This window comes from Thamnophis elegans, chromosome 2, assembly GCF_009769535.1.
Source record: "Thamnophis elegans isolate rThaEle1 chromosome 2, rThaEle1.pri, whole genome shotgun sequence".
NCBI classification, from domain to species: Eukaryota; Metazoa; Chordata; class Lepidosauria; order Squamata; family Colubridae; genus Thamnophis; species Thamnophis elegans.
In genome coordinates, this window is record NC_045542.1 from 20,615,495 (window position 1) to 20,640,977 (window position 25,483).

Genomic DNA, 25,483 nt, shown 5'->3' on the forward strand with positions numbered 1-25,483 from the left:
CAGATGGGGAGGAGAAACATGAGTCTGATGCTTTGGTCTCTGAGGTTTTTCCCCCCAACGTTTTTTATAAAGAGGACATCAAAACCTTTTAAGTTATTATAAGGTTTTGCAGAATCCAGAAATAGCAGTTTTAAACTTGCTTCTGTCAGGTAACAGTGAATATAATAGGATGCTTCTGGATCTGTTGATTTAAAAAAAAAAGGTTTGGTAGAAAGCTTGTAGAGTTGAAGTGCAATAGGTTCTTTCAAGGGTGAGGCCAATTCCATTAAACATGTGTTGCTGAGAAGAATTAACCACAAGTTTTGAGATTTCCTGATACTGTGAACTTTTAAAAACAGAATTTGCTTTTCTCTAGAAGTGTGCATATCCCAACAATGGTTCCTTTTAAACTTTGGAAAAAATCTGCAATGAATTCCAAGTAACATATTAATCTGATACCCAATACAGGGTTCCACTACAGGACAAGAATACAATCGGTCCAAAATGTTTTTTCAGACAAAAAAAAGAACAAGCCATACAAGGTTATAGGTTAGGTTATAGGTTTATTTCATTTATATGCCGCCTATTCCCGGAGGGACTCAGGGCGGCTAACAAACCCAGGGGAGGGAGTAATACAGACAAGGCAAAAACAACAAACAGGATACAGAGAAAATTTAAAAAACAATCAACAGTCACACAATTTGAGTGGGGAAGGGAACTCGTCAACCCCAGGCCTGTCGGAACAGCCAGGTTTTAACGGCTTTACGGAAAGCCTGAAGGGAGGTGAGGGTCCGGATCTCCGTGGGGAGTTCGTTCCAAAGGGCCGGAGCAGCCACAGAGAAGGCCCTCCTTCTTACAACCCTCAAGAAGAAGGTTGCCAACGGTTTCATTAAGTAAGATCATTTATTGTACAGGGCGGACACCCAAAAATATACTTACTGTCTTGCATTCTTGATTTTTTCATCCTGTCCTTCATACAGGGCAGCGTCCATAACTTACTGTCTTTCTTCCTTCTTTTCCCCACAATAGCAGTCCTGTGAAATAGATTGAGTATATGTGCTCAAAGTACTCAGTGAGCTTCCTCATTCCTAATCCAACACCTTACCTTACCTGCACCACTCTGGCTCTTTTGTTTTTTCACATGCTTATTATACACAATAGTACAGTAACTTAGGAAGCTAATAATGTGTGAAAGGGCAGAGAGAGAGAGAGAGAGAGAGAGAGAGAGAGAGAAAGACATACTGGTGATGGTAAGTTAACAGAAGTTGGTAACAGTACCAAATGAGATGTGCAACTTTTGAACCTAATGGCACATGCAGTTGCAAAGACACGAGGCTGTTGTTCTCTTTTCATTAGTGTTGCCTGTTCAAAGAGAGTGAATACATTTCAACCAGGACTAAATTTTATGGGTGGCAAACTTAGTTCCAGGTGAGTCAGGAACCCTTTCGCTTCATTATCTATTTACACCAAAGGTCCCAGCATCTTCTGAATTTGGCCATCCTATCTGGCCATGCAACTCAAATTCATGACTAACAGCATTAGAAGAAACTATAAAAAAACTGATGCAAAAGTGCTGACCTACCTAAAGGTGGAGAAATCAGCGATGAGTAATTAATGACTTGCCAAGTTGACATTATTATGCTTGGCTTCCTGATTTGTGTCATTTGACAGGATCGGTCTCTTTCCTTTAGCAGATACAGACTGTTATATTCCCTCCTGCTTCTTAGAAATGTTTCTCAATTAAAGAGAACATAAAATCTTGATTTTGAACAGAGCTGAAGATTCAGCAGTGGAGAATGGATGTTGTTTTTCCTCCCTCGCTCCCTCCCTCCCCCCCTTTCTCTCTCCCCCCCCCCCAGCTGTCTGTCTGTCAGTCTGACACAATCTGCTAGCTCCTTTCTTCCAAAGAAGCCTGAGACTGGCAGTTAGGATCATCTTGCTGCTGCATGCCACATCTGGCTGGCATGTTTCTTTCACAAGCCCGGTTGTTCAGCTTTGTTGCTATGGAGACAGTTGCTAGGATGTGGAAGGGAACAGACAAGTGCAAGGAAGAAGTGGGCAGGGCTAGTCTGGGTGGGTGGTGATGGAGTTGCACCAACATGCACGCAGTTTGTGGGAAATAGATTCATGAGATCTGCTGACCAAATCCTCCTTCTGCAGAGTCTTTTATTTTATGAAAGGCTGGAGCTTTATTCCCCCAAAAGGCAGTGGGTTAGAGTTGCAGAGTGGCATTTCTCTTAAACTTTCAAAGCAGTGATTTTTATGGATGAGGTTTCTGTTTCTACAGTGGATTACTAGGCTGTTGTGTTAACTTCAAGGCTGTTTTCCCACCAGAGTTCAGTTCTCAGGGCTGAGAAGCCCTCTTTGATACATTGCAGTGCTCTGTTTTCTGAACCTTTCTCGTTTCCCTTCACGTATTCCTCCTCTAGCGTGTCATTTGAGGGTGATTCTTTCAAGAGCTGTTTCCTTTTTTCTTTTTGTGCAGAGAAAGGGCAGCTTTTAAAAAGTTATTTCTCTCTTGGAAATGGCATTATTTCTCTCTTGTTCCCAGTCATCAGGCACATTAAAAAAAAAAATCAAGGCTTGTGCGCAGACTAATCTGTCTCCCAGCTGAATAAAGGAAAGGCCATTGTTCTGTAATGAATGTCTTGCAGCAGAAAAGTGGTGATAGGAAAAGAAACTCCTAGCATGATTCAGGGTTTCCTCCTCTCTCCCTTTCTTTCATATCCTTTCTATTTTTGGAAATGTTGTAAATATATTAGGTGGTTTTTCGTCAGTGCTGATCAACTGTAGAATTGTTTATATATTCCCCTTGCTTATTATGTTAGGTATATATATTATTATGACTTTTATGATTATTTTCAAAATGATGGAGACCAGATATTTTAGTCTTGAGTCAGTATAAGAAATATAGGCAATACTTTTTAACAAATTCCCTTTTTAATTTTTTTATGTTTCATTCATTCATTCATTCATTCATTCATTCATTCATTCATTCATTCACCTTTCCAAGCACCTAATGATCCAAACCTGATCTTACTCAACTTTTTGACATCAGCCAAGCTTTATAATTTCATTTTTTTTATTAGTTTATCAAAGTATAAACATAAAATATAAAAAAATATAAGGGGAAAATAAGGAGGGGAAGGGGGGGAAGTGTAGGGTAGAGGAGAAAAAGAAAGAAGAAGTGTTGACTTCCGACTCCTTTTGGTGCAATAGAATAAGATAATAGGTAATTAAAGTTTTTACTTTTATATAATAATATATACTAGCCATTTCTATAACAACAAACCTATGAAATATAGGTGATACTTGAGAGCATTCCTGTTCTTTTTAGATGCAGATATTGGAGAAGCTAGAGGCAAAATACTCTAAATCTTAGATGCTTTTCTTTCATATTTCTAATTGTGGCAACATGGTGTTCTAGCTGTCTGCTGAAATAGAGCTGCATTTCCTTTGTCTCCTCTACCATTAGTTTTCTTTAGAATGAGGTGGTGCGTAATACCATGGGGCCAGGTGGTTAATGCATCAGGCTAGAAACCAGGAGACTGTGAGTTCTAGTCCCTCTTTAGGCATGAAGCTAGTTGGGTGGCCTGGGACCAGTCAATTTCTCTTAGCCCTAGGAAGAGGAGGCAAGGGAAACCACTTCTGAAATCTTGACAGGAAAATTGCAGGGACTTGTCAGGTAGTTGCCAGGAGTCAAGACTGACTTGAAGGCACGCACACACAGACACAAACAGCGTAATATTACAGCAGTGTGTGATAAATTTAGCTATGTTCATTCTTTTCCTTCATTTCTGGCAAACAGGGCTTTACAGGAGCAGGCAACGACCATTTGTGAGCATTTCTCTTCTGGCCTTCAGCCAAGTCTTTCTGCCAGTGGATAAGTTAGGACAGAGGTGTCAAACCCAATTTCATTGAGGGCCTCATCAGGGCTGTGATTGACTTGGTGGGGAGGAGGTGGGCATGGCTGACTAGCTGGGGGGCATGGTCAGCTTGATGCCACTCCCCAAACTGCTGGCATGTTTCCTCTTCGCATTGGGTAGACCGGGCCGAAGCTACACTGGCCTGATCTTTCCTTTTTGCACTGGTTAGACCAGGCTGAAGCCTGATTTTTCCTCTTCGCATTGAGTAGACTGGGACGGCCCCGCAGGCCACCTTGAGTTTGACACCCCTGAGTTAGGAGCTAACATTCAGGAGAACAAATTGGAGCAGTCCCTGCCAGTAGCTGTTACCCTCTCAAGAGAATGAGGTGTTTCAAAGAAGGAACACTTGGCATCCAGTAACCCAAGTACTTTCTCGGAAGGCTACCTGTGCTCCAGCTGGAAAGATTTCTTCTCCTCTTTTTGGCAGTTGGTTGCTTCTTTCTGGGGAGGAGTGTTGCATTCCTCCTCCCCAAAATTCTTTTTCTATCAGGGTCCCGCTTGTGAATGTGAAAAAGGCCATATTGCAGAGAAATGATAGTAGTGGTCTGTGTTTGTTTGTTTTAATAATGTGTGTTACTAATTTTGGAGTTATAGCCTGTATTCCCTGCAGCCTGCCCTTCTTCCAACTGAAATGTTTATTTTCTGCATGGCTTTATATCATAGGTTAATATGGGGGGGGGGGGGAATGCTAGCAGAAGGAGAGTTTTTGGTGGTAAAGCAAGCCTTTTATCAGAGATACTCCCCCCCCCACACCCCTCCAAAAATAGCAGGGGACTGGATTTGGCAGATAACCCTTTAGAGGCTTCCCATAAGCATCCAAAGTCCATTATGTGGAGAAGGTAGGCCTCCTCTGATTTAACGCAGCTCTTGTTATACATGAGATATAATAGCAGGGGTCCTAGCAGAGCAGGCACAAGCTTGCTTCATGCCTATTGCAGCTTACAACTCTGTCAAAAAAAAAAACTACAATAGGGGGAGAAAAATATTTAGATTCTTGCAAGATAGGGCCAAATGCAACATAGATAATATATAACACTGCACAGTGTTATATATTATAACAGATAGGCATATTTATATTTAAAATACCTAAACTACCTTTCATCCAAAGTGTGTCTCTAATTGTGGTAGGTATCATTCTAAATAAGGTGAATGTAATACAGTAGCAATAACACATTTTTTTTTAAATGTTCTGTCTTGTTTGGGTTTTGAAGCTTAAACTCATAGTATTCTTTTCTTACTTATAATTTCACACTCAGGCCAGGAACTAGGTTTGGGGACAATTGGTGGATTATGATTTTTCCATAGCGTACATTGTACTACAGTACAATGAAGGCAGAAGTGCAATCTTGTTTCTGAACGTACCACAATTTCTCTTTTTACTTCTAACCCCCCCCCCCCCCCAAGTTAACTTGAAATTCCTCTATTCCTCATTTGAATAATAACAGTTGGGACCATGTTGCCCACTTTTCTATTGTGACTTTTCATTCTGCACTGAGATTGGCAAGTTTCCCAACTTAACTTGTTGCCATTAACCCTTTTTAAAGTACGTAAATACAATATTACCATGGAATCTTCGGTTTCCGTTGCCCTCCTGCAGGCTAAGCCTTGCTGAAGTAGGTCATCAGGTCTGCTGCTTCTAAATTAAACCATGTTGCGCATGTCTCCTAAGGCTTAACTTCATCTCTCACTGTTGGATATAAGGATTTGACTGCCACAGGATAGGATTATCAGGCTCCTGACTAACGTTGGGTTTCTGATACACCTTTCTTTGAAACATCCGTTGTTGGCCATGACAGCCAGAAGAGCCACAGTCATACCTTTATTAAAAAATAAATGTGTGTGTGTGTGTGTATATGTGTGTGTGTGTGTATGTATGTATGTATATGTATGTGTGTGTATGTATGTGTGTGTGTGTGTATGTGTGTATGTATGTGTGTATGTATGTGTGTGTGTGTGTGTGTGTATATATATATATATATACTTAAAGTCACAACCCCTGGTATGCCCAAGTATGGGAGGAAGGTCACACTTCCACTCTCTGTCATTAGGCTCGTCACAAGAGACCATCCAGACAGAAACCCAATATTTTTTTACTGTTGCCTTTTTTGTTACATTTGTTATATTTATGCTGATAAATAAATAAAGGGAGACTAGTATAGATCTATTTCAAGTTATTTAGCTCTCATCAGCTAGCCATACCCAAGTTTTTTTGGGGGGGGGAATCGAACCTGTGCTCCATTGCCTCCCAGGCAGGGAGTTAACCTTTTGAGCTACAGAGAACGACTCCTTTATCAACCAGCCAGGGTGGGAGGTATATACTTAAAGTTGATAAAGGAGTCGTTCTCTGTAGCTCAAAAGGTTAACTCCCTGCCTGGGAGGCAATGGAGCACAGGTTCGATTCCCCCCCCCCAAAAAAAAACTTGGGTATGGCTAGCTGATGAGAGCTAAATAGCTTGAAATAGATCTATACTAGTCTCCCTTTATTTATTTATCAGCATAAATATAACATATATATATATGACTACATTTAAAAGGTATCAGTGTCGATATTTATATTATTGAATAATAGTTGGGTAACTTTCCCCCAGTATAATTGGCATAAACAAGTATATATCCCTTGGTACATTGTATGGTAAAATGGTTGCATTTCCTTACTGGCTGCTACTGTATTGAAGCCAGTTCAGATGATCTTGTTGCTTTTTTACCAGGAATGTTTATGCACCTTCCAATGATGTATATTCATTCCATAAAAATAAATATAGATTTAACTACATGGGAGGCAGAGCACACATGTCTGACTTGTAAACATGGTCAGGAATTTGAAAACAACTGGTACCTTCAGAGCCTTCAGTTTTAATTGTAGAATGCCTAGCATTTCATAAGTAACAAGTGGGCATTTGTGTCTAAAAAAAATATAACAGAAATAGCAAGGAGTTCTCCCTCTTGGCATCAGGTCCCTCTCTAAGGCTCAAAGAGCCTAGCGGCCTTTACCTGTTAGTAAACAAAGCAAGGAGCAGAAAAACAGAATTTCAAAATTCAACACTTGCAGTTTTTTCCCTGACAAACCAATCTGCAATTTATTTTTTGGGAAGGAAAAAAAAAGAGACTGAGGTTGTCCTAGCAGATAGAAGCAAATCTTTTATGTGGTTATGGGAAAGTACAGATAGTCCTTGCTTACCAACTTGTTTGGCCACTGTTCAAAGCTACAACAATGTAAAAAAAAAAGTTTTACAATAAATCTTCTCATTATAATCTTTGCAGCATCCCATGGTGGTTATAATTGCCATTGGGGCACTTCACAACTGTAAAATAAAAAATAAAAAAATCATAACTTGAAGTCACATGATATTTCATTTAATGGCCAACTGGTGAGGTTATAAGACGATCATTGTGAGGTCATAATATTTTCCACTTAGCGCTCACAGCATTGAAGGAGCCGAGGTGGCGCAGTGGTTAGAGTGCAGTACTGCAGCCACTTCAGCTGACTGTTAGCTGCAGTTCGGCGGTTCAAATCTCACCAGCTCAGGGTTGACTCAGCTTTCCATCCTTCCGAGGTGGGTAAAATGAGGACCCAGACTGTGGGGGCGATATGCTGACTCTGTAAACCGCTTAGAGAGGGCTGAAAGCCCTATGAAGCGGTATATAAGTCTAACTGCTATTGCTATTGCTATTTGGAAATATAGATACTGGCCCCAATTGTCGTTGTTAAACGAGGATACCTTGCAGGGTAACCCACATTTCTTTTTAAAAAAAAAACTTTCATGGTAATTTGATAGAAGATATCACCATAATTTTAAAATAATAATTTCCCCTCCCTTGTTTGGAGGTCTAAACCTTTGTACTGGTTTGAAGAAGGTCAGTTCTCAAGAAGCTGTGGCAGGAAGACAGCTGAATTTTAGGAATTTTGAAAGTTGAATTTTTGAACCCAGCTGTATGACAGGACCCGCTTCAGAATTCCCACTCTACCCTTCAGTGTTGCATAAAGTCTACCAATCTACAATTGTTGCAAAATGAACTAACTGCAGCCCGTTTTTTTCTTTGCATATAAAATGTTTTTACTTGATTTGTAGTCAGCAAAGATACCAAGGGTTGTTGTTAAGTGGATAAGAAGGTGGGCTTGTCACGGTATGAGGAGGACCCAAAGACTTTGCATATATATTTTACCCGATTTTACGATCTATCTTTCCACAGTTGTTAAATGAATCGTTGCAGTTGTTAAGTTAACAACACGCTAAGTGAATCTGGCTTCCCCATTGACTTTGCTTGTCAGAAGTTCGCAAAAACTGATCACATGATCTTTGTACACAGCAATTGTCATAAATATGAACCATTGGCCAAGTATCCGAATTTTGATCATATGATCATGGGGATGCTTCAGGGGTCGTAAGTATGAAAAATGGTCCTAAGTTACTTTTTTTCAGTGCCATTGTAACTTTGAACGGTCACTAAACAAACTGTTGTAAATTGAGGACTACCTGTACAGGTTAACTTACGATCACAACTGAGCCCAACATTTCTGTTGCTAAGCAAGGCACTTATTAAGTGAGTTTTCCCCTATTTTGCAATCTTTTTGGCCGCAGTTACATGAATCACTGCAGTTGTTAAGTGAATCGTGCGGTCATTAAGCGAATCTGGCTTCACCTATTGACATCGCTTGTCGGAAGCTGGCTGGGAAGGTTACAAAGGGTGAGCACATGATCCCAGGACAGAGCAACTGCCATAAGTTCATGCCAATTGTCAGGAGTCCGAATTTTGATCACTCGGCCATGGGGATGCTGCAATGGTCGTGTGTGGGGAAAATTGGTCGTGTCGCTTTTTTTCAGTGCCTTTGTATCTTTGAATGGTCGCTAAACGAATGGGCATAAGTCAAGGACTACCTGTAGAAACCTGAAAATGTTTGTTGAGTATGCAGCAGTTTAAATCAGACTTACTACTTCCAAAGCTCCTGCAGAACTCCTCCTTCTGAGAGCTGCAGGTGGGCATCTCATGCTCTGATTCCCAGCATATTGCCTGTTTGCTGGTGCCATCCAATAAGCAACAGACAGCTTTGAATGGATGAAAAGCAGCTCATGCAGTTGTATGAAGATGACTAATGTCTGTAATATATGAAAGGGAATCAGTCTGACACACGTGGCTCTTCTTAGAAGCCATTTAATTCAACTCTGGGGAAAAATAATACAATACAATACAATACAATACAATACAATAGCAGAGTTGGAAGGGACCTTTGAGGTCTTCTAGTCCAACCCCCTGCCTAGGCAGGAAACTCTATACCATTTCAGACAAATGGCTATCCATCATCTTCTTAAAGACGTCTAGTGTTGGGGCATTCACAGCTTCTGGAGGCAAGCTGTTCCACTGATTAATTGTTCTAACTGTCAGGAAATTTATCCTCAGTTCTAAGTTGCTTCTCTCCTTGATTAATTTCCACCCATTGCTTCTTGTTCTATCCTCAGGTGCCTTGAAGAATAGTTGGACCCCCTCTTCTTTGTGGAAACCCCTGAGATAGTGGAACACTGCTATCATGTCTCCCCTAGTCCTTCTTTTCATTAAATGAGACATACCCAGTTCCTGCAACCGTTCTTCATATGTTTTAGTCTCCAGTCTCCTAATCATCTTTGTTCTTCTTCTCTGCACTCTTTCTAGAGTCTCCACATCTTTTCTACATCGTGGCAATCAAAACTGAATGCAGGATTCCAAGTGTGGCCTTACCAAGGCATTATAAATTGGTATTAACACTTCACGTGATCTTGATTCTATCCCTCTGTTTATGCAGCCTAGAACTGTGTTGGCTTTTTGGGCAGCTGCTGCACACTGCTGGCTCAAATTTAAGGGGTTGTCCACTAGGACTCCAAGATCCCTCTCACAGTTACTACTATTGAGCAAGGTACCATCCATACTGTACCTGTGCATTTGCCAGTGGAAGAGAGGGAGTGGTCACATGTGGGTATTCTCAAAGCCTGATTGGTTCTGCTTTCTCCCTGTTGCTTGTCACCTTCTTGCCACTTTCTCCCAGCAATGGACCAATTGTTTCCTTAACCTTTTTCTTATTTTTAACATGTTGGAAGAAGCTTTTTTTGTTATTTTTTACTTTTGTGGCAAGCCTTTCTTCATTGCGAGCCTTAGCTTTCCTTACTTCATCTTTACAGGCTCGGGCTATTTGCTGATATTCTGCCTTAGTTATGTCCCCCCTCTTTCCACTTTTTATACTTAACTTTTTTGTCTTTCAATTTGTCAGAGAGTTCTTTATGCAGCCACGCTGATTTCTTTTGGGAGTTGTTATTTTTCTTCTTCATTGGTATTATGCTAGACTGAACTTTTGTAATCTCATTTTTCAAAATTTCCCAAGCTTCTTAAGTTGTTTTCCCCTTGAGGATTTTCATCCATGAAATTCTTCCCAAACTCTCTCTAAGTTTATTGAGGGTTCCTATGGCCTCAACACCTTCTATCATTTCCTCTCTGTTAGTGAGAATTAAGTCTAATATGGCCAATCCCCTTGTTCCCTTCTCTACTTTTTGGGAAACAACGTTGTCTGCTAGGTTTGTTAGGAACCTATTGGATCTTCCACTTGGTGCAGAGTTTGTTTCCCAGTTGATGTCAGGGTAGTTAAAATTCCCCATTACTATTGTGGTGTGCTTCCTACATACCTTAGTTAGCTAACTAGCAAAAAGTTCTACTTCCTCTGCTTGGTTGGGTGGCCTGTAGTATCGACCTATGGCAATGTTGTTTCTCTCCCAACCTTTAATATTGACCCAAATGCATTCAAGATAGTTCTCATCATTGTTGTGTTCTATCTCTGTAGAGATGTAGTTATTTCTTATATATAGTTCAACTCCAACTCCTCTTTTATTTGGTCTATTTCTTTTAAATAGTTTAAATCCTTCTAGCTTTATGTTCCATTTGTGGGTTTCATCCCACCAAGTTTCTGTAATGGCAACATCATATCTGCCCTCATTTGCTTGAATTTCTAATTCACTGTTTATTGCTCATACTCTGTGCATTGGTGTATAGATATTTGAGTCCATTTTGATTGACCCTATGTTTACTGTCTGCATAACCTATGTTATGCCTGACTGCCCCTATTTTCTTGCCACTTATATGATTCATGCACATGGTATGGCACTTACTATTAAATGCTTGGTTTTGCTTGACGGCAGGAGTGATAATCTTACCCGCACAAACATCCATGTTACATGCACTGATAACTCTATGAGTTTTAGATTGCTGGGGACGGAAATGTTCTGTATCAATTAATTCTCTGTCCCCGCTGTTCAGTTTAAATGTTTATCCAGAAAATCTGTGAATGTAATGCCAAGTAACTCAGTCCCTTTCTTGAATGGGTGAAAACCATCTCTTTTGTACAGTTTTTCATTATCATAATAATGGGGATAATGCGGAGGAGATAGATAAGAAAGAAATGCACAGCACCTGCATGAGCTGCCTTACTAATATCCTGTGAGTTGCAGGTGCATTAGGTAGTCACTAATCATTTTCTCTCTTTGTCCATATTAGGTACCTGGTAAACCTCATCAGTAGGCCTGGAGTCAGAAATCTTCAGCTAATACACATCACTATTCTGCTCTTTGGCTCTCCATGCGAGCCAGGGACAAATGGATGCCATCGCAAGTGCCGGCCTCAAGAGGAAGTTTGACGATGTGGACGTGGGCTCGCCCATTTCCAATTCCGACGATGAGATCTCCAACAGCGACAGCGCAGACAGCTGTGACAGCGTCAATCCTCCAAGCTCCTCAGGCTTCATTCGTAAGTGTTGGCATTTAGAGGGTTTTTGAAACACGGTTAACTCCACACAGGTGGCCCTCAATTTACAGGCCGCAATTGGTCCTGGAACTTCTGTTGCTAAGTAATGTGGTGGTTAAGTCATCCTGTGATCATGCCTATTTTTTTCTGCAATCATTAAGTGAACCACATGGTCATTAAGTGAATCCAATTTTCCTTATTGATTTTGCTTGTCAGAAGCAGGCAGGGACAATCGCAAATGGTGATTGCATGACACACACACACACACACACACACACACACACACACACACCAAGACGATGAAGCTGTTATAAGTGTGATCTAGTTGCCAAGTGCCTAGAAGTGTGAGGACTGGTCATAAGTCAATTTTTTCAGCAGCACTGTAATTTTAAACAGTCCCTAAACAAATGGTTGTTAGTCAAGGACTAACTGCATCATCAGCATTAATCTTGGCAGTACTTATTGAAGAATTTACCTGTTCCATCTGTTAGTCACTGAAACCTTGCTTTATCAAAAAAGTCTTCCATGGTGTCAGACTTTTGCAATAATGGGATGACTTTGGGGGTGAAGCAAGAGTAGTAAGTATGGACTTCTGTCTAGCCAGCTTCTTCTGTATTGCCAACCAATAAAAGTTTGTCAAGAGCTGCATAAAGATAGCCTAAATTTTATTTCAGTCAGCGTTCTTTGACCCAGATCCATCCAATACGTTGGACAGGTCTGACCCAAGCCAGAAAGCTTGAGGACTGCTGGATTAGTAGTCCATAATTTGTGGGTGCTTGGGTGGTTTAGGGGCGAGAAAATTTTTTGGGGGGTGGGTGGGGGGGTGTTTGGGGATTGTTATGTGTGTTGGGCCTGGTCTCTGGGTGTTATGTGAATATGTTGTTATGTTGTATGTGTAAACTGGGTATATACGTACAATGACAATAAAGTAAAGTAAAGTAAGTAAGTAATACCTTGATTAGCAGGACTGTGTAGCACTTAGGATTCAAGGCAGAAAAATGCTTTTGTGTGAATTGGGGGGTGGTGAATGATCCACTACGTTCCTTTGGTGTTCTCTACCTTCCCCCCCTCCCACTACCACCACCATTTGTGTGAGACGTGGAAGAGAAGGCTGCTCTCTCTTCTGTCCCTGTCTCTCTTTTTCTGAAGCAGTGCTCCCCTGATATCAGATAGCTGCCAATCCACTAAGATTGGCTGGCTAATTTCAGCAAGTCTTGAGGGAACCACTTCAGTCTCTCCTGACATAATGCATTTGGCGGAACCCAGGAGATGGGTTTTTTTTTTGCCATGGCGCCTGCCCTGTGGAATATCATCTCCCCCACCCTCCCAGTTGAGATTGGCCTTGTCCTGATAACTTTCCAGAAGACCTTCAAAACATGCATATATCAGCAGGCCTGGGAAATCTCACAGAAATGGTGAATAAGGAGATGGCTGCATTATTTTTTAACATCTCTCTTTCTCTACTGTCTTGGTATTAATAATATTGATTTTTTTTAAAAAAAAGTATACTTGTTTTACTATTGTCCCTGTGAGAAGGGTAGCTATAGAAATATAAATAAATACACGCTTTTATGGTTGTTTTTCAGTGCTGGGTGTTATTTCTTACGTTGGTTACATTTTTCTGTTTAGCTTTTAACCTTATTACTGTTCTGGATCTCAGTAAGCTGCTCAGAGTCGGACATGATTAGAATAGCGTATGAGCCTAGTAAAATAAATACATTCCCTAAAGCAGCTGTGTCTTTTCCTAGGATCATGTGTCTGCCCTCGTGTTCTGCCTAGCCATATCGATTACCCTCTTTTATCCATTCTTGGAGCATGAAGAGTTATAAGAAATTAATTAATCAGGTTATTCATTCCAGGATTTTAGCCTTAGTTCAGTAGAATAGCAGTTAGTTCAAACAGCTTACATTTTGCCCTGATGATTGTTACTCAGATAGGCTTGCCCTACACTAACTTCATTACTGGTTATGATTAGAGAAGGAGGTTAGACATGTAAAGATGATTTTCTGGATAAGCACCTGACTTGACAAAACAGTGCCATGCCTGTTGTTTTACACCATTAGTGGCATTTGAAAAATCGATTGCAATGCTGCATTGATTGTACATAACCTTAAGATTTCTCAGTATTTCCCAGATTTCTGGAAAGACAACTTGCCTGTCACCATTAATACGCCTGTGCAGTGCACAGCTAGAATTTTAAATAGCTTACATACTTCACTCTTGGTTGTTCAGAGCTACAATAAAACTCTGTGGGCTTCGGCCAGTGCTCTTTATATCCTTGGAACATGCTCAGAATCCTGTCCAGTGCTTAAGAATTAAGTGGCAGGTATGTGTCAGTGAGGAAGATTTTGTAAGCTTCTATGGTGGAGGACACATTCTTCCAACAACATTTGCCACAGGTACTCTGTAACATGAAGAAAATGACGGGAGACTCATCCTTGCTTCAATTTTCAAGCGGTGTTTCTGTTTTGCTTCCTTACATCTCAGCAACCTCCATCTTAAAAAGGCAGAAACAGCTGCGTAGGAAGAATGTGCGCTTCGACCAGGTGACCGTGTACTACTTTGCAAGGCGTCAGGGATTTACCAGCGTTCCTAGCCAAGGGGGCAGTTCCCTTGGCATGGCCCAGCGGCATAACTCTGTCCGCAGGTATACCCTAGGTGAATTTGCGCAAGAGCAGGAAGTGAATCACCGAGAGATCCTTCGAGAACACCTGAAGGAGGAGAAGCTTCACGCCAAGAAAATGAAGGTAGGCTTTTGGCAGGCAGAAAAGTCCTTTTTGGTCACTCATTTGCAGAGTTTTTGGTGCTGTAACTTGACTCTGTTTTGATTCATACGTAGCATTAGTGTCACATACCGTATTTTATAAGACGCACCGGAGTATAAGATGCATCAAGGTTTTGATGAGGCAATTTTTTAAAAAAAAAGTTTTTACACTCTGCAAACCTCCCCAAAATAGCCCTTAGGAGGCTTGTAGTGTGTTCGGGGAGGGGGGGGATGAGCAAAAAGTGGCCTGTTTTTAGCAAAAATGGGCCCATTTTTTGTCAAAAAAAAAAAGGGCATTAGGAAGCTTATAGAGTGCTCCTGGGAGCTGTGGGGGGCAAAATTGAGCAAAAAACTGCCCATTTTTCACTCATTTCTGCCCTCCCCAGCCCCCAGGAGCTCTCTGAAAGCCGCCTACAAGCTATGCATGGCCATTTTGGTGAAGGGGGTGGGGTTTCAGGAGGCAAACAAATGCTGTATTCAGCGTATAAGACGCACCCAGATTTTCATACTCTTTTTTGAGGGGAAAAAGGTGTGTCTTATACTCTGAAAAATGCAGTAACCTGGCCCATGGGCCACCAGTTTGACATCCCTGAACTAGACAATCATATGTTCTTTGGTGCATTTGCTTGAGCTTTTTTGTTTGTCTGTCTCTGCAGTTATTAAGAAATAGTATTCTAAATATGCATTTCTGATTATTTTGCATTTCGGTTTTCTTTCCTGTCTACTCCCATTATGTTAATTCTGCACCCCAAACCGAAACCCATTTTACCCCGGATTTCCCCATATTTCATAGACTATATACAGCCCTCCATCTTGATTGGAATATAAGAAATGCCGCTGGTAATGTGAAAATGAGCATTGAAGAATTTCTTCTTGAAGTGAATGAATGTATCTTGTTTTGTGTCAGCGTGATTCATGGGAAGGCTCAGCAATTGCAGCGAAAGCCTCTCACCTTTTAGCCTCCTCCAGCACGCTCCTCCAGCAGGTCCATCTCCTTATCGCGCCTCCTGGCAGCCTGGTTGGTGTGTCCTGTAGGTTGCCTAGCAACTGGGTTTCCCTTACAGAATTGAATGCTTCTGTCAAAAAACATAGATGGTCCAATCATTCTCTTGCTACCATGACAACCAGCTTAGCCAAAAGGACAAATATTCACTCTGTAGTCCTGCAACTCTGGCCTACTTCTCATAGTTGGTAAAGGAAACCAGTTTCTGAACTGCACTGCTTCAAGGTCCAGGTTTGTCCTTATACGATCCATCCTAGTTTAAGCATATGCCACTTTCTCCAGAAAGTGAAAAAGAGAAGGATCGAGATTGTGATGAGCTTTCTAACTTTCTGTTTTTAGTGTTTTTGGTTGTATGAATTAGCATCTGGTTCTGGATATCAATCCACCCTCCTTGTGTATTGAGGTGGAGTATGTCTGAAAAGAAACCTGCTTATCTGTTTATATATTTATTTCCCACCTTTATTATTTTTACAAATAACTCTAGGCAGCAAACATATATAACACACCTTCCTCTTCCCGTTTTCCCCATTACCACAACCATGTGCGGTGGATTGGGCTGAGAGAGAGTACCCTGTTTCCCTGAAAATAAGACCTCCCCAGATAATAAGCTCAATCGGGCTTTTGAGCGCATGCACTAAAATAAGCCGCCCTCTGAAAATAAGCCCTCCCTGAAAATATTGCAATACAGCAGCAGCCTTGCTGCCTCCTGCACCTCAATAATAATAAGGCCTCCCCAAAAATAAGACCAAGCACTTATTTCGGGGGTCAAAAGAAAATAAGACTGTCTTATTTTCGGGAAAACATGGCAACTGACCCAGTTACCCAGCCGGCTTTCCAAAAAAAGTAGTTGCAGCTTTGGTAATATGACTATGGTGTTCTTGAAGCCTATAGAAACATGCAACATGCTTTTCAAAAACATGAGGGTTTTGTATATTCCAGAGAATTTGGCATTCTGAAAATCTATTTTCCCCTTTCACGGTCTATGAGTGACACAGAAATGTTGAAGGTCCTATCAGCTACATTTTAAAGGTTTCATTTCTATATTTGTCATTTTTAATGTCAATTCTGCTTTCTCACGTATCTGATCCTTGTTCAGCCACCTTCCAGAGCGTATTTGTTATCTTACAACAATCTATAGCATCTTTTCCCCCCTCTAGCTGCCATGTCTCTTGCCAAAAAAACCCTCACACAAGTCTTCTCCCCTCGTCCCAAGATTGGAGGTGAAACAAATTTTTACTCTTATTTAGCAGACAATGAGGTTTTTTTTTTTTTTTTGTTTTTGTATGAAGCACAAATCAGCCAAGTGTACCTTCTGCTTTGTCCTTGAGGACAGGCTGTGTCTGCCAGTAGCAAGATTACTGTGCTTTCCACATGGCCAGCAATGCGAATAGTCGTGTCCGTCATCCGTTCGGTGTAAGAAACATCAAGCTGCAAATGTGTTTAGTATCTCAGCAAAGTCGTGATGTAATAATTGTATCAAAGTCACCCTCAGACCCCTTCCCCCCCCCCCAGGTTCTAGAATTCCCAAATCCAAGCTCCACCTGTCACACTGCTTTCCTCAGAAAATGGAGGCGACCAGATTGCAGTGCTCAAGCAGAGCTTAGCTCTCACCTCAGCCCTCGGCTGTGTTGCATCATGTCTCTGAGGAATGGTAATGCCACGGCTACTCTGATGAAACACTACTACTCACTTTGTTTTTGCCATCAGCTTTTTTTTGGAATTTTTATTCCATTTTACTAAGGGTATAAAAACCAACAAATAAAATAAATTTTTAAAAAATAAAAATAGGAAGTGGGGGAAAGGGGAAAAAATTGGGGTGGCAGTCAATGAGGGAAATACCTACAAAAAGAATAACTTCTGACTTTTTTCGGTAAAGATGTGAATACTGCTTCCATGTTACCCATGGTTCAGATCTTTTTTTGCTTCCCACTTAAAACAGACACTATATTTATTTATTTATTTTTCTTCTTAAAATGTACAGTTAGTCCTCAACTAGCAACCACAAGTGGGAGCAGAATTTCTATTCCTAAACATAATGCCTGTTACCTGATTTTATGACCTTTTTTGCTATTGCGGTGAATCACTGCAGTTGTTAAGCGAAACTGCTTCCTCCTATCAACTTGATTTCGTTGAGAAGGTTGCAAATGGGATGCTGCAACTGATAAATACATGCCAGTTGCCCAAGTCATGTGATCACATAACTATGGGTGTTTCAGTCATGAATGTGAGGACCGTTCATAAGTCACTTTTTTCAATGCCATTGTAACTTTCAATGGTTGCCAAAGGAATGAGTGTAAGTCAAGAACCAGTTATGTATATTCTGTCAGGACAGGAAGCCATCTTGGGCAAACCTATTCATTGTGTAAATAACATAACACAAAGTTTGTCAACGTGAAAAATATATAGTATCATGGTCAACACTGATAAGAAAGAATTATTTGTGCTTTTAGATACCATTATCTAGAAATGTCACATTTAATCGCAGGATTTTGGCTTGGGAAATGTGCTTCTCTCTCTCTCTCTCTCCCTCTCTCTCCCTCCCTCCCTCTCTCTCCCTCCCTCCCTCCCTCCCTCCCTCCCTCCCTCTCTCTGTGTGTATGTGTGTGTATCCTCTGAGTCTTGGGGAATAATGAGATCTACAGGATTCTATGGAGGTTACCATTTTCTAAACCAGTTGCGGTCCATTTTCAAATTTTTGAGCAGCCTGTAGCCTCTTCTCCCCACCAGAGTTATTTGTTTAGTCTTTCATAAAATAGTTCATTTGCATTTAATGTTAATGGTTCAAAGAATATCAGGCTGAATGGTCAGCCCCACACTTTTTCACCTCAACAAATCTGGCCCTCCTTGCAAAAAGTTTGGACACCCATGGTCTAAACCATGTTTTGAAATTTCCCACCTCAAACGAAATGAAATACACATCTCCCTGTGATATCATTCTGTACATTTTAAGAAGAAAAAAGATTCTAGGCTTCATAAACAGAGGGATAGAATCAAGATCACATGAAGTGTTAATACCACTTTATAATGCCTTGGTAAGGCCACACTTGAAATCCTGCATTTAGTTTTGGTCGCCACAAGAGAAAGAGTGCAGAGAAGAGCAACAAGGATGATTAGGGGACTGGAGGCTAAAACATATGAGGAACAGTTGCAGGAACTGGGTATGTTTAATTTAATGAAAAGGACGACTAGGGGAGACATGATAGCAGTGTTCCAATAACTCAACGGTTGCCACAAAGAAGAAGGAGTCCAACTATTCTCCAAAGCACCTAAGGCAGAACAAGAAGCAATGGGTGGAAACTAATCAAGGAGAGAAGCAACTTAGAACTGGGGAGAAATTTCCTGACAGTTAGCACAATTAATCAGTGGAACAGCTTGCCTCCAGAAGTTGTGAATTCTCCAATACTAGACGTCTTTAAGAAGATGTTGGATAGCCATTTGTCTGAAATGGTATAGGGTTTCCTGCCTAGGTAGGGGGTTGGACTAGAAGACCTCCAAGGTCCCTTCCAACTCTGCTATTGTATTGTATTGTTTGAGAGGCCAGATTTTAAGGATTGATGGGTTGGATAAAGGTTCAGAAGGGGTGGGCACGGAACTGGGTAATGTGCAAAGAACTAAACTACTATCTCTTAATTGATCATGATCTGCCTGCACAAGCCAAGAGTTGGTTTGACCAGCTCCCATAACCTTTTCTATGGCTCGTGTGGTAGCTTGAAGGTTTGCATGTGCTAAGGCGAGTCACTGTCAGAATGTACTTCCCATTCTCTCCGGATGTTGGGTTCTGCAAGCAAAGGAGAATGAAAAGCCCAGAACAGTGCTCTGGCCTGTGCGTGTAAAGCTGGCTCACTGCTCCTTCTTTGTCCAATTTTTGGGCTTACTTCAGCCTTGACAGTGCAGAAAACCACATTATTGTCAAAACTCACAGCCTGGGAAGAATCGGTATTTGGAGGAAACGGGTGACCTTTGCAGCCCAGTTAAACTCAGGGAAATCATTTGTCTTTTTTTTTTTTCCAGACTGGAAACTGATGGGATTTCAATTTCAAGATTAACTTTGCTGGTGTCTGTGTCTGTTGTGTTCTCTGTTCTTCCCCACACCCTCCCCCTAAGCTGACCAAGAATGGAACTGTTGAGTCCGAAGAGGCCGATGGCTTGACGCTTGAGGATGTCTCTGATGATGACCTCGATGTAGAGAACGTGGAGGTGGATGACTACTTCTTCTTACAGCCCTTGCCCACCAAGCGGCGGCGAGCTCTACTTCGAGCCTCCGGTGTTCATCGCATCGATGCAGAGGAAAAACAAGAACTTCGCGCCATCCGCCTCTCACGAGAAGAATGTGGGTGCGACTGCCGGCTGTACTGTGACCCTGAGGCCTGTGCCTGTAGCCAGGCTGGAATTAAATGCCAGGTCAGTGGGGAAGAAACCGCTAGGCTTTGGCCTGAACCGTATCCCCTGTTGCCTGCGTGTCTTTTTGATATGGAGCAAGGTCCGCTCAAGCCTTGTTTCATGTGTTGAGTCTGAGCTTATAAGAGGTGATTTTTAAAGTGAACTCCTCTCTCTGCCAACCTATGAAGTCTTAAGGGATGATAGGATGTATTGTCCCCTTAGATGCTCCAAGACCGAAGTTTAAAAAAAGAAGTGAATAATTCAGGAGGGAAGAATCCTGCTTGAGTTTGTGGAGAAAAACAAACGACAAGATGCAGTCAGCCTCTGGGATGGGGAGCTTAAAAGGATGAGAAGGTCTTGAGGAAATAGCACTAGCTTTCCAGGAGGATGTGAAGTCACTGTGATTATGCATGCGGGAATCCGCTATTATTCTTCTCTCTCTTGGCCGCTATAGGGAACGAGTGCTTGAAAAGAATCTGATCAGATGTTAACTTAAATTACGCAGCATTTGTGCAAGTTTAACCACACTTTCATTGCATTTGATTTACAGTGTTATGCTTCTTAGACAAAACAGAGAGACAATGCGATGTCCAGAATCCAGAAGTTTTAAAACAAGGAAGACTTAAGTTACTTCCTTTTTGATTCCCAACATCTAAGATGCTGGGGAATCTCTCCAGAACCAAATTTCATGCTCTGCATTGTTCTCATCTGTAGCATGTTGATCTCCCCCTCCCCTCCTCTGTGGAATGTGTACATTGGCATTTCTGCTCTTAATATTTTCTTGGCAACATTCTGTCTGCCTCTTTTGCACCACATCTTTTGCACACGAAATGTCTAGCTCTCTGATAAAGGATTTCAGGTCCTCTTTCTTGAAAGTGCTTTTATCCTGAAAAAGCATTTGATGGCTTGATAAATGAAGTGTCAGAGAGCACATTCTTTCTTTCACAATAGAATCGAATCAGACTCCAGGCCATTCTTTATTTCTTTTGATTTCTCTTTGAAATACAAGATTTATAGGTAGGTTAACTGGGGTTGGGGGACTTGAATGGGTGGGGGCAGATTCTGGGTTGCTTGAGGGCTATCTAGCCGGTTGCTTTTGGATAACAGTTGACATGGATTTTACATTTTTCATCTGACTTAATTTCCTACCTGTTCACTTACTCTCATTTTAGCCAAGCTTTCATCCTTCCAATCACTTCCTCGGTTCTCACACAGGCCCAGTTTTCACTGTCCTTCGCTTCCCCCACCCAGGTGGACCGAATGTCCTTCCCATGCGGCTGTTCCAGAGATGGTTGTGGGAACATGGCTGGGAGAATTGAATTCAATCCCATCCGGGTGAGGACTCACTACCTGCACACCATTATGAAACTAGAGCTAGAGAATAAACGGCAGGTGAGCCGGGCCCAGGTTCTGGATGAAGAGACCCCTCATAGCTCCGGCAGTGACTGGCTGGGGAGCCAGTCCCCAGAGACCCAGGATTTCCAGGAGTTCATGGCGGAGAATGAAACGGCAGTCATGCATCTTCAGACCGCTGAGGAGTTGGAGCGGCTGAAGGCTGAGGAAGACTCTAGTAGCGGCTCCAGCATGGAAAGCTTGGGGGTGTGTATTTTGGAGGAGCCGCTTTCTGTCTCCGAAGGGATGTGCCCAAGCCTCGCCACACCAATCCTCATTCAAGCTCAGCTGCCACCAGGTTCCTCTGTTCTGTGTTTCACGGACAGTTCTGAGCAAGCCAGCTCAGCTGAGGGCAGTCAACCCTACTTGAACAATGGCCCTGTTGTGTACTATCAGGTTGACCAAAGGTCAGTGCTGGGGGTGAAGGGGGAAAATAGGTCAGAGGAGCCCGAGGAGCCCCCTCGTTACACAGAGGAGAAGGAGCTAAGCATCTACTCGGTCCCTGTGACTTCACTGGTGTCTTGCGGCAGAGCCACAGCCACCAGCAGTGTAGAAACAGAGAAGGCTGCTGTATCTTTTGAGGCCCTGTCTTCTGAGAGCTGTCAGCCTGAAATTCCTCCGCCAAGCCTGCCACTCCACACAGACGTGCCACAAGACAGTTTGCGGCCCCAGAATGTGGTGCCGCAATCTCCAGAGAGGGCCTGTGAGCTCCCCTCTTCTGAGGAGTGCTCTCTGGGCCCTTCTCTGGCCGTGTGACAATTCCCAACCCATCACCTTGATGTTTATTTATTGACAGAAGGTTTTTATCAAATGGCCCCCGTCATTGGGAATTGTTTTAATATTGGGGTGGGGGGGGGAAAGGAGAAGGGGGCTGCTTTGTGTGGGCTCCACCATATAAGGACCTAAAACAAGCACTTAGAGCTGCCTCAGAGTAGGAGGATCGGTCTGCTAGTTGGGCAGCCTCCTAGTTCCGAAGAGGTTGGGCCAATAGGCAGTGGAACTTTGTAGGGGAGGCCTTGACTCCACCCTACAAGGACCAAATGTGAATGTGTCTCATGGAAGCAATAGAGCAAAGCTGCCTTTTCTAAAGCGCTGGATGGGTTGGAGGGCAGGCGGAAGAGAACACTTGTTGCTACTTCATGACGTCAATCAGTCTCTTTGCGTGGTGGAATCTCTCCCTCCAGTTGCTGATCCCAAGCGAAGCTGCTGCCGCCACCGCCACCACTGTCACCCATCCCTTTCTGTCACTTTCAGTGCTGTGTCTTGGTAACGGTGACCTTACTTGCTTGAACTGCTCTAACCATTTACACAGCTTAAGCTCTGCAACCTCTTATTTATGTGACATTTACTGCCCTTCGTTCCCTGGAAGAATCCCATATATTTTTTAAATTCACTATGAATTAACTTTGATCATGACTAGCTTACACCTACAGTTTGGCATGCAACTGTCGTAAAAAATAATTTTCATCCTGGAGTCTGTCCTGCCCCCACCAATAGCTTCACCCAAACATGTTTTGCTAGTTGGCCTTTGCTGGGACTGATTAAGTTTAAATTAACTTTTTTTTAAAACAGCTGAATGTTTACGGACATGATGTGACTCAAGACTTCTCACTGACTCTCTGATCCTGAGCTGTCCTCTCCGACTAGAGGCCCTTTGGGGATCTGATTCTCTAAACGCCCTAGGATTGGGTGGGATCCAACTTCCTTCTGAAAAGAACTGCCAGTTTGGGTGGGCAGAGAATTTGACAAAGTACTTGTTAGCCTTTTGACCCATAGTTTTATGAATCAATTTTCCCTTTCACTGTTTCAGTCTTTTCCATTCTAGTTGCACAAGAATTTGGAGGCGATATTGAAAGCTTTCTGTCCCCTTGCTCCTTGCTTAGCAACCTAGCATTCTGGATGACTTGAAAGGGCACAGAGTCTGTGTGCAGTAAAACTGCAACCTGCTGGGTCCCAAGCATTTAGGGGTCAGTAAATGTGCAATAAGGTGGCACCTGCAATTCCCCTCCCGGTGAAATGTGTACATTGTTCCAATTGGTCTTGGAATAAAGGGAGAAAGGACGCCCTTATAAGCTGCCACTCACCTCTATGACCACTCTAGGATAACAAAAGCACTTTTCCAGCTTACCAGGCATCCTTTCCTTCGTCATCTACCTTGTAGTAAACAACAGATAATCATTGCTTTTCTCTGTCATCACCTGTTTGACCCAGCTCATGTTACAGCCCTGTGGTGTATGGCCTGGAGCTTAGCAAGAATTGGTTTCCCTGTATTTAGGAATCTTTCTTTTTTCAGACTGCTCAAGACTTACAATGAGTTGCACGAAAGCTAGTCTGGGTAATTCAGTTACCCATAACTCCTTATGCATAAGAGAGGGTGGGATTTAAGTTGCCTTTGCAGAGATCTATATCCTCACCAAAACCTACCTCTCAGCTGAGAAATAGTACAGGCACCATCAGAACCTAAATAGATGTTTTGTGTTTTTCAGGCATATCACTAGATCTGTATAAACGCTGGGCCATATAAGTTTCTAGATGCTGAATCTGGAAAGATTTAACAGGTTTGCTCCTTAATTGCAAAGCTGCTTGGGAGTAGGCAGAACAAAAAAACTCTGGCGGTAGCCAAGTCTAACTTAATTCTTGGCTGTTAACGATCAGTGATGAGCAATCGGCGCTGCCAGTGCATCCAGAAAAGCCTATTCTCCTGAAAGTGACTCTCTGTAAGATAAACACAAGCAAATGCTGTGTAGGCGGCAGCTGAGAAAAACTGACTATAACTATTGACATTCCAGGCTTCAGAATAGATGCAAAGACTCCAGTACTAAATTCCTGTCCGATTTTTACCTTATTTCACCCAAACTCTCCTTGTGCCCATTAGCATATAGTATATAGCCAGGGCTCCTGTACTTTGCCAGACTACTAACTATTTTAATTGCTTTCACATCACTACCTCTTTCGGGGGGATTGTTTAGAAGCAATGCTATGTTTAGTGGGCAAATACCTCCTTTGTACATTTTAAAATGTAACGGGATGAATGTGCAGCCTTAAAAATGTCCAGTCCTCCTTTTGTCTTTAAAAAGCCACACATGTTGCATGACACACACACACACACACAAACATAAACACTCCTTCCTATACACTGGTCTCATTCCTGAGAGGGTGTTTAGGCTTTTATTCCATGCTGTTTTACCCCTAGGCTACCATTGGGTTTGAGGGTCCACTGGTGTCTTTAGGAGGAATCTTTCCTAATTCTCAGTTTGTCGTTTACAAAACAAGTGGTGCTATAACAAGCTAGATTTATTTTGAAGGCAGCTGATCCCAGATGCAACTCTCACTGTAGCAAATATATTTAGTGCTCTTCACATCTGAATCAATCAGAAGAGAAAAATTTTCCTCCTACATCGAATACATAGTTTTGTAGGTATCTAGGTCAAAGAGAAGGCATCTCTTATAAAAATTCTCAACTCTCTGAAAGCACCTTGGCTATTTGTAATAATACTGACCCGTAATTCTGGCGATTGGGCACAATCAGCACTAGAATCAAGATTTTCAATGGGGCTTACCTCAATTCTTGCAGATCTGGCAGTATAAGAATCTCCTCCTGTTGAATGCTTAAGCTGTTGCACCCCTTGGCCACCTGCCAATACTCACAGATGGTTTGGTGGAATACACTTTCTGAAAATGGAAGCAGCTTCACACTTAAAATACCAGGATTCCATTTTTATAAATGCAGAAACAATTCAATTAGAAACCAAGTACTAAAATACTACATTCTTACCCAGAGGTGTAGATAACAGGGAAGAAAACAGAAACTCAACATAGCCATCAGAACTATTAAATATTACACTGGCTTTCTTTTCCATGAGTGCGCTTAGTTATGGCAGAAAAAGACAACCTTAAATAACTATTTATAGGGGAAAAAAGTGAGGAAAAAACACTCCTTCCTGAGCATTATGAAAAAAGAAAGGACACTGATCTCAAATGACAGAATTTTATTTCTAAATTCTGTAATAGAGGCTGGGATTCTTAGAAAGCTTTTGTTTTAAAGAATGTTCTTTAATGCAAAAAAGCTTATGTCTCTTGCCTGTCTCCCTTTTGTTATTAATAACGAAACTATCTTTCTTACTCTGATGTGGTGGTACATTTTCCTGTTTCTCCTCCTCCTCCCCTTCTTTTGGTGCTACTGAACTGTTTACAGGACAGCCCTTCTACTACCTGGAAGAGACTTCTATTAACAGAAGCCCTGGTCTGACATTATTGGTATTAGCCCTGTCCTCTTTGTCA

At 42.0% G+C, this 25,483-nt stretch overlaps 1 protein-coding gene across 1 annotated transcript in view; it reads left to right on the top strand.

The window, feature by feature from the left end:
• CSRNP2 (cysteine and serine rich nuclear protein 2) overlaps positions 1–25,258 on the top strand; it is a 44,699-nt gene extending 19,441 nt beyond the window's left edge. Inside the window, exons 2-5 of the mRNA XM_032209363.1 lie at positions 11,418–11,666; positions 14,151–14,410; positions 19,535–19,831; positions 21,062–25,258. Of these exons, the coding sequence (XP_032065254.1) occupies positions 11,516–11,666; positions 14,151–14,410; positions 19,535–19,831; positions 21,062–21,958 (1,605 nt within the window). The 5' untranslated portion in view covers positions 11,418–11,515 and the 3' untranslated portion in view covers positions 21,959–25,258. The remainder of the gene's footprint in view (positions 1–11,417; positions 11,667–14,150; positions 14,411–19,534; positions 19,832–21,061) is intronic.
• The last annotated feature ends 225 nt before the right edge of the window (positions 25,259–25,483 follow it).